The sequence below is a fragment of the Oncorhynchus mykiss genome, chromosome 21 (assembly GCF_057628025.1).
Source record: "Oncorhynchus mykiss isolate SJ-2025 chromosome 21, ASM5762802v1, whole genome shotgun sequence".
Lineage (NCBI taxonomy): Eukaryota > Metazoa > Chordata > Actinopteri > Salmoniformes > Salmonidae > Oncorhynchus > Oncorhynchus mykiss.
The window spans coordinates 57,165,346-57,175,000 of NC_143042.1; the positions used below are offsets into that span (position 1 = coordinate 57,165,346).

The following is a 9,655-nucleotide window of genomic DNA, read 5'->3' on the forward strand; positions in this document are numbered from 1 at the left end:
GGGGAGGGTCAACGTCGTCCAGGTTAGGGGAGGGTCAACGTCGTCCTGGTTAGGGGAGGGTCAACGTCGTCCAGGTTACGGGAGGGTTTGTCATTGGCCCAACGTCGTCAGGGTTAGGGGAGGGTCAACGTCGTCCAGGTTAGGGGAGGGTTTGTCATTGGCCCAACATCGTCCTGGTTAGGGGAGGGTCAACGTCGTCCAGGTTAGGGGAGGGTCAACGTCGTCCAGGTTAGGGGAGGGTTTGTCATTGGCCCAACGTCGTCCGGGTTAGGGGAGGGTTTGTCATTGGCCCAACATCGTCCGGGTTAGGGGAGGGTTCGTCATTGGCCCAACGTCGTCCAGGTTAGGGGAGGGTTCGTCATTGGCCCAACGTCGTCCAGGTTAGGGGAGGGTTCGTCATTGGCCCAACGTCGTCCAGGTTAGGGGAGGGTTCGTCATTGGCCCAACGTCGTCCAGGTTAGGGGAGGGTTCGTCATTGGCCCAACGTCGTCCAGGTTAGGGGAGGGTTTGTCATTGGTCAACATTGTCCAGGTTAGGGGAGGGTTTATCATTGGCCCAACGTCGTCCGGGTTAGGGGAGGGTTCGTCATTGGCCCAACGTCGTCCGGGTTACGGGAGGGTTTGCCATTGGCCCAACGTCGTCCAGGTTAGGGGAGGGTTCGTCATTGGCCCAACGTCGTCCAGGTTAGGGGAGGGTTCGTCATTGGCCCAACGTCGTCCAGATTAGGGGAGGGATCGTCATTGGACCAACGTCGTCCTGGTTAGGGGAGGGTTTGTCATTGGCCCAACGTCGTCCGGGTTACGGGAGGGTTTGTCATTGGCCCAACGTCGTCCAGGTTACGGGAGGGTTTGTCATTGGCCCAACGTCGTCCTGGTTAGAGGAGGGTTTGTCATTGGCCCAACGTCGTCCGGGTTACGGGAGAGTTTGTCATTGGCCCAACGTCGTCCAGGTTACGGAAGGTTTTGTCATCGGCCCAACGTCGTCCTGGTTAGGGGAGGGTTCGTCATTGGCCCAACGTCGTCCTGGTTAGGGGAGGGTCAACGTCGTCCAGGTTACGGGAGGGTTTGTCATTGGCCCAACGTCGTCCGGGTTAGGGGAGGGTTTGTCATTGGCCCAACGTCGTCCGGGTTAGGGGAGGGTTTGTCATTGGCCCAACATCGTCCTGGTTAGGGGAGGGTCAACGTCGTCCAGGTTAGGGGAGGGTCAACGTCGTCCTGGTTAGGGGAGGGTCAACGTCGTCTAGGTTACGGGAGGGTTTGTCATTGGCCCAACGTCGTCAGGGTTAGGGGAGGGTTTGTCATTGGCCCAACATCGTCCGGGTTAGGGGAGGGTCAACGTCGTCCAGGTTAGGGGAGGGTCAACATCGTCCGGGTTACGGGAGGGTTCGTCATTGGCCCAACGTCGTCCTGGTTAGGGGAGGGTTTGTCATTGGCCCAACGTCGTCTGGGTTAGGGGAGGGTTTGTCATTGGCCCAACATCGTCCTGGTTAGGGGAGGGTCAACGTCGTCCAGGTTAGGGGAGGGTCAACGTCGTCCTGGTTAGGGGAGGGTTTGTCATTGGCCCAACGTCGTCCGGGTTAGGGGAGGGTTTGTCATTGGCCCAACATCGTCCGGGTTAGGGGAGGGTTCGTCATTGGCCCAACGTCGTCCAGGTTAGGGGAGGGTTCGTCATTGGCCCAACGTCGTCCAGGTTAGGGGAGGGTTCGTCATTGTCCCAACGTCGTCCAGGTTACGGGAGGGTTTGTCATTAGCCCAACGTCGTCCAGGTTAGGGGAGGGTTTGTCATTGGTCAACGTTGTCCAGGTTAGGGGAGGGTTCGTCATTGGCCCAACGTCGTCCAGGTTAGGGGAGGGTTCGTCATTGGCCCAACGTCGTCCGGGTTACGGGAGGGTTTGTCATTGGCCCAACGTCGTCCTGGTTAGGGGAGGGTTTGTCATTGGCCCAACGTCGCCCTGGTTAGGGGAGGGTTCGTCATTGGCCCAACGTCGTCCGGGTTACGGGAGGGTTCGTCATTGGCCCAACGTCGTCCGGGTTACGGGAGGTTTCGTCATTGGCCCAACGTCGTCCAGGTTACGGGAGGGTTCGTCATTGGCCCAACGTCGTCCGGGTCAGGGGAGGGTTCGTCATTGGTCCAACGTCGTCCTGGTTAGGGGAGGGTTTGTCATTGGCCCAACGTCGTCCAGGTTAGGGGAGGGTCAACGTCGTCCTGGTTAGGGGAGGGTCAACGTCGTCCTGGTTAGGGGAGGGTCAACATCGTCCAGGTTAGGGGAGGGTTTGTCATTGTAAATAATAATTTGTTTTTAACTGACTTGTTAAATCAAGGTCACATAAAAAGTTACTTACAAGCCCCTTAACTCTATTTCTTGAACTGCATTGTTGGTTAAGAAAATATTTACTAAATAAAGTAAAGAATATATATAATTAAATTAAAAAGGGTGGGTACAGGTTAAGTGTCTATGCATAGAGAGAGGGGGGGGGGTCCATGTAAATAGTCTGGGTGGTCATTTGGGGGTAGAAGCCGTTAAGGAGCCTCTTGGACCTAGACTTGGTGCTCTGGTACTGCTTGCCATGTGGTAGCAGAGAGAACAGTCTGTGACTCGTGTGACTGGAGTCTTTCACAATATTTGGGGTCTTCCTCTGACACCACCTGGTATAGAGGTCCTGGATGGCAGGAAGCTTGGCCCCAGTGATGTACTGGGCCGTACACACTACCCTCTGTAGCGTCTTCCTCTGACGGCGCCTGGTATAGAGGTCCTGGATGGCAGGAAGCTTGGCCCCAGTGATGTACTGGTCCGCACGCACTACCCTCTGTAGAGCCTTACACCGAGCAGTTTCTGTACCAGGCGGTGACGCAACCGGTCAGGATGCTCTCGATGGATGCTCTACACTATTAACTATGTGGGTGATTACACTACCCTAGTCACACAGCCATGTTGTCCTTCCTTTACATTAAAACATCTGTGTGAGTTCGTAGCCTTACCTTGCCGGTGAGGGCAGACCAGACTTTGAGAGTGTTGTCATCAGAACCACTGACTATGAGGTCACCACAGAACTGTAGACACGTGATCACATGATCATCATGACCTTTTAACACCTGAGAGAGATGAGAGAGACGAACGAGAGATGAGAGAGAGGTAGAGTGAAGATGTTAATCCAGGTGAGATTATACACGCCTTTAATCCAGTTGAGATTATACACGCCTTTAATCCAGGTGAGATTATACACGCCTTTAATCCAGGTGAGATTATACACACCTTTAATCCAGTTGAGATTATACACACCTTTAATCCAGTTGAGATTATACACACCTTTAATCCAGGTGAGATTATACACGCCTTTAACTCAATTGAGATTATACACGCCTTTAACTCAATTGAGATTATACACGCCTTTAACTCAGTAGAGAATATACACGCCTTTAACTCAGTAGAGAATATACACGCCTTTAACTCAGTTGAGATTATACACGCCTTTAATCCAGTTGAGATTATACACACCTTTAATCCAGTTGAGATTATACACGCCTTTAATCCAGTTGAGATTATACACGCCTCTCCATATAATACTTTAGGTGAGGTGATATCCCCAGTCCTCTCTATATAATACCTTAGGTGAGGTGATATCCCCAGTCCTCTCTATATAATACCTTAGGTGAGGTGATATCCCCAGTCCTCTCTATATAATACCATAGGTGAGGTGATATCCCCAGTCCTCTCTATATAATACCTTAGGTGAGGTGATATCCCCAGTCCTCTCTATATAATACCTTAGGTGAGGTGATATCCCCAGTCCTCTATGTTCTATAATACCTTAGGTTAGGTGATATCCCCAGTCCTCTCTATATAATACCATAGATGAGGTGATATCCCCAGTCCTCTCTATATAATACCTTAGGTGAGGTGATATCCTCAGTCCTCTCTATATAATACCTTAGGTGAGGTGATATCCCCAGTCCTCCAGTTGCTCTCTATCCTGTGTTGTTGTACGTAGGCACTCTTCCAGGGCGAGTGGAGGAACCCAGGTTTAAGAGTGTTTCTTCTCTTCACAACCAGGGGCTCTTCAATACCTGGTTAGACACGATTAAATAACATCAAACACAGGGTTAAATACCTAAACTGGAACATGCTTAACACCCCGGCCATCCTACAATCTAAGCTTGATGCCCTCAATCTCACACAAATTATCAATGAACCTACCAGATACAACCCCAAAGCCGTAAACACGGGCACCCTTGTATATATCATCCTAACCAATTTGCCCTCTAAATACATCTCTGCTGTCTTCAACCAAGATCTCAGCGATCACTGCCTCATTACCTGCATCCGTAATGGGTCAGTGGTCAAACGACCTCCTCTCATCACTGTCAAACGCTCCCTGAAACACTTCAGCGAACAGGCCTTTCTAATCGACCTGGCCGGGGTATCCTGGAAGGCTATTGATCTCAACCAGGCATCCTTTACTGACAGGATATCTTTTTTTTTTAAATGCCTTCCTAACCATCTTAAATAAGCATTGCCCCATTCCAGAAATTTTGAACGAGGAACAGATATAACCCTTGGTTCTCCCCAGACCTGACTGGCACACTTTTGACCAGCACAAAAACACCCTGTGGCGTTCTGCATTAGCATCGAACAGCCCCCGTGATATGCAGCTGTTCAGGGAAGCTAGAAACCATTATACACAGGCAGTTAGAAAATCCAAGGCTAGCTTTTTCAAGCAGAACTTTGCTTCCTGCAACACTAACTCAAAAAAGTTCTGGGACACTGTAAAGTCCATGGAGAATAAGAAGACCTCCTCCCAGCTGCCCACTGCACTGAAGATAGGAAACACTGTCACCACTGATAAATCCACCATAATTAAGAATTTCGATAAGCATTTTTCTACGGCTGGCCGTGCTTTCCACCTGGCTACCCCTACCCCGGTCAACAGCACTGCACCCCCCATCCAGTCAGCTGATGTTCTGAAAGAGCTGCAAAATCTGAACCCCTACAAATCAGCCGGGCTAGACAATCTGGACCCTTTCTTTCTAAAATTACCTGCCGAAATTCATGTCGTCTGAGATTCCCAAAGATTGGAAAGCAGCTGTGGTCATCCCCCTCTTCAAAGGGGGGGGACACTCTTGACCCAAACTGCTACAGACCTATATCTATCCTACCATGCCTTTCTAAGGTCTTCGAAAGCCAAGTCAACAAACAGATTACCGACCATTTCGAATCTCACCATACCTTCTCTGCTATGCAATCTGGTTTCAGAGCTGGTCATGGGTGCACCTCAGCCACGCTCAAGGTCCTAAACGATATCATAACCGCCATTGATAAGAAACAATACTGTGCAGCCGTATTCATTGACCTGGCCAAGGCTTTCGACTCTGTCAATCACCACATCCTCATCGGCAGACTCGACAGCCTTGGTTTCTTAAATGATTGCCTCACCTGGTTCACCAACTACTTCTCTGATAGAGTTCAGTGTGTCAAATCGGAGGGTCTGTTGTCTGGACCTCTGGCAGTCTCTATGGGGGTGCCACAGGGTTCAATTCTTGGACCGACTCTCTTCTCTGTATACATCAATGATGTTGCTCTTGCTGCTGGTGAGTCTCTGATCAACCTCAACGCAGACGACACCATTCTGTATACTTTTGGCCCTTCCTTGGACACTGTGTTAACAACCCTCCAGGCAATCTTCAATGTCATACAACTCTCCTTCCGTGGCATCCAATTGCTCTTAAATACAAGTAAAACTAAATGCATGCTCTTCAACCAATCGCTGCCTACGTTGCACATTCTTCCACTGCAAATCTACCATTCCAGTGTTTTACTTGCTATATTGTATTTACTTCACCACCATGGCCTTTTTTTGCCTTTACCTCCCTTATCTCACCTCATTTGCTCACATCGTATATAGACTAGTTTATACTGTATTATTGTATTGTATTATTGACTGTATGTTTGTTTTACTCCATGTGTAACTCTGTGTCATTGTGTGTCGAACTGCTTTGCTTTATCTTGGCCAGGTCGCAATTGTAAATGAGGACTTGTTCTCAACTTGCCTACCTGGTTAAATAAAGGTGAAATTTAAAAATTTTCAAAAAAAAACACAGGCTTAAATAACATAACACCTCTAACCTGGACACACAGGGTTAAACAACACCTTTGCCCCACTGTATATATATGAGATGAGTAATGAGAGATATGTAAACATTCTTAAAGTGACTAGTGTTCTATTTAATAAAGTGGCCAATGATATCAAGTCTGTAGGTAGGCAGCCGTCTCTCTGTGGTGGCTGTTTAACAATCTGATGGCCTGGGATGCTGTAGGTGTCCTGGAGGCAGGTAGTTTGCCCCCGGTGATGCGTTGTGCAGACCGCACCACCCTCTGGAGAGCACTGCGGTTGTGGGCGGAGCAGTTGCCGTACCAGGCGGTGATACAGCCCGACAGGATGCTCTCGATTGTGCATCTGTAAAAGTTTGTGAGGGTTTTAGGTGACAAGCCAAATTTCTTCAGCCTCCTGAGGTTGAAGAGGCGCTGTTACGCCTTCTTCACCACGCTGTCTGTGTGGGTGGACCAATTCAGTTTGTCTGTGATGTGTATGCCGAGGAACTTAACTTACTACCTTCTCCACTACTGTCCCGTCGATGTGGATAGGGGGGGAGGGGGTGCTCCCTCTGCTGTTTCCCGAAGACTACAATCATCTCCTTAGTTTTGTTGACGTTGAGTGTGAGGTTATTTTCCTGACACCACACTCCGAGGGCCCTCACCTCCTCCCTGTAGGCCGTCTCGTCGTTGTTGGTAATCAAGCCTACCACTGTAGTGTCGTCCGCAAACTTGATGATTGAGTTGGAGGCGTGCGTGGCCACGCAGTCGTGGGTGAACAGGGAGTACAGGAGAGGGCTCAGAACGCACCCTTGTGGGGCCCCAGTGTTGAGGATCAGAGATGTTGTTTCCTACCTTCACCACCTAGGGTTATTACAATAACTAACCCTGTTAGCTAGCTAGCTAAGCAGATTGCTAACAGGTCACATAGCTAAGATTACAATAACTAATCCTCTGTGGTGTTAGCTAGCTAGCTAGCTGGCGAGATAAACATGGTGCTAAAATATCACATAGACACTAATACTCAACGTAGCTAGATAACGTTAACATTGTGAACTTGATTTCGTCAACGAGCCAACTGACTTGCAGAGTAACATTAGTTAATTACTGGTGTGCTGATCTGACCAGCACCAATCATATCCGGAAATTGGTAAATTAAAAAAAGGTTGGCAATAGGTTTAGCTACCTAAGAATCTTCCATGAATGTTTAAGGACGAAGAAAGCAGTAGATCAGTGCACGTGTCTGTTTACATTCTTACTTCTCAAACTACGGTCAGATCTGAGTCCTTCAGACAGAAGGTTGTTGCATATGTTTTCCTACACTCTCCCTGTTAGATATTATATTATTAAAGTAGTTCTTAGAACCCCTTGTTTTTTATTTTACCTTTATTTAACGAGGCAAGTCAGTTAAGAACAAATTCTTATTTTCAATGACAGCCCTAGGAACAGTGGGTTAACTGGTCTAGGAACAGTGGGTTAACTGGTCTAGGAACAGTGGGTTAACTGGTCTAGGAACAGTGGGTTAACTGGTCTAGGAACAGTGGGTTAACTGGTCTAGGAACAGTGGGTTAACTGCCTTGTTCAGGGGGCAGAACGACAGATTTTTTTACCTTGTCAGCTTGGGGATTCGATCTTTCAACCCCCCCGCTCTAACCACTAGGCTACCCTGGAAGCAAAATGTCATCGCCATTGAGCTAGTTGTCATAGTTACTAGTCCAACGCTCTAACCACTAGGCTACCCTGGAAGCAAAATGTCATCGCCATTTAGCTAGTTGTCATAGTTACTAGTCCAACGCTCTAACCACTAGGCTACCCTGGAAGCAAAATGTCATCGCCATTGAGCTAGTTGTCATAGTAGCAGTAAACAGCACCAAGTGATATGAGCGATGGAGAGAGATGGGAATGGGAACAGTCTCACTCTATCCAATCGTAGCATTAGGATCAAGTTACAACCCGCCCATTTCTTGATAGACAGCTCAACTAGACAATTCAGTTGTTTTGAATTTGGTTGAGTTATTTAGAGACTCGCCCAGACAGCTGAACAAAATACCCCCCCCCCCCCCCCCCATCATGGAAAACGACACACAAAAAAAGAAGCTGTTTCATTCGTGATCACAAATCATGACGTTACGTTGGACCCACTTCCACTGAATAGATGTTCATTTATATTGTCAAACTAAAACAGCAGTGCCTACGAGATGTCCTTCCATGTATTCCCTTCCATACAGACGTGACCTGCTGGAGTGATGCTTCCACGTAAACAACATCAGTGGGCTGATTTAACACGGCAGGCTAACAGATCGGTATCTGAGGCACCCTAGACTGATCAGCTAAAACAACATCAGTGGGCTGATTTAACACGGCAGGCTAACAGATCGGTATCTGAGGCACCCTAGACTGATCAGCTACAACAACATCAGTGGGCTGATTTAACACGGCAGGCTAACAGATCGGTATCTGAGGCACCCTAGACTGATCAGCTACAACAACATCAGTGGGCTGATTTAACACGGCAGGCTAACAGATCGGTATCTGAGGCACCCTAGACTGATCAGCTACAACAACATCAGTGGGCTGATTTAACACGGCAGGCTAACAGATCGGTATCTGAGGCACCCTAGACTGATCAGCTAAAACAACATCAGTGGGCTGATTTAACACGGCAGGCTAACAGATCGTTATCTGAGGCACCCTAGACTGATCAGCTACAACAACATCAGTGGGCTGATTTAACACGGCAGGCTAACAGATCGTTATCTGAGGCACCCTAGACTGATCAGCTAAAACAACATCAGTGGGCTGATTTAACACGGCAGGCTAACAGATCGGTATCTGAGGCACCCTAGACTGATCAGCTAAAACAACATCAGTGGGCTGATTTAACACGGCAGGCTAACAGATCGGTATCTGAGGCACCCTAGACTGATCAGCTAAAACAACATCAGTGGGCTGATTTAACAAGGCAGGCTAACAGATCGGTATCTGAGGCACCCTAGACTGATCAGCTAAAACAACATCAGTGGGCTGATTGGGCAGGCTAACAGATCGGTATCTGAGGCACCCTAGACTGTGTGTGTTGTACCCTCAGCTGTGTGTGTGTGTGTGTTGTACCCTCAGCTGTGTGTGTGTGTGTGTGTGTGTGTGTGTGTTGTACCCTCAGCTGTGTGTGTGTGTGTTGTACCCTCAGCTGTGTGTGTGTGTGTGTGTGTGTGTGTGTGTGCGCGTGTTGTACCCTCCTCCTCCTTCTCCTCCTCCATGTGTGTGTGTGTGTGTTGTACCCTCCTCCTCCTCCGTGTGTGTGTGTGTGTGTGGGTGTGGGTGTGTGTGTGTGTGTGGTACCCTCCTCCTCCTCTCTGTGTGTGTGTGTTGTACCCTCCTCCTCGCTCTGTGTGTGTGTGTGTGTGTGTGTGTGGTACATACCCTCCTCTCTACACTTCTCCCTCCACAGCAGGTTATCCTCAGCCAGTATCCTCCAATAGGAACAGGTCTGAGCAGCATGCATCAGATCTCTGGGCTCCAGGAACGTCAGGACATACAGGGCCAACTACAGGAGACACACAGTCATAT

General features: G+C 48.8%; 1 protein-coding gene across 3 annotated transcripts in view; it reads right to left on the reverse strand.

Annotated features, from left to right (window-relative positions):
- The window catches only part of LOC110498323 (F-box/WD repeat-containing protein 7), a 53,245-nt gene that overhangs the window by 23,775 nt on the left and 19,815 nt on the right, over positions 1 to 9,655 (reverse strand). For 2 of the 3 annotated variants that reach the window (XM_090213348.1, XM_090213349.1), the window contains 3 exons: positions 9,509 to 9,632; positions 3,929 to 4,065; positions 2,980 to 3,093 (listed from right to left, as the gene is read on the reverse strand). In XM_090213348.1, the coding sequence (XP_090069474.1) occupies positions 2,980 to 3,093; positions 3,929 to 4,065; positions 9,509 to 9,632 (375 nt within the window). Of the gene's footprint in view, positions 1 to 1,801; positions 2,232 to 2,979; positions 3,094 to 3,928; positions 4,066 to 9,508; positions 9,633 to 9,655 lie in introns of those variants that run through there. The other variant, XM_090213350.1, reaches the window with a different exon arrangement.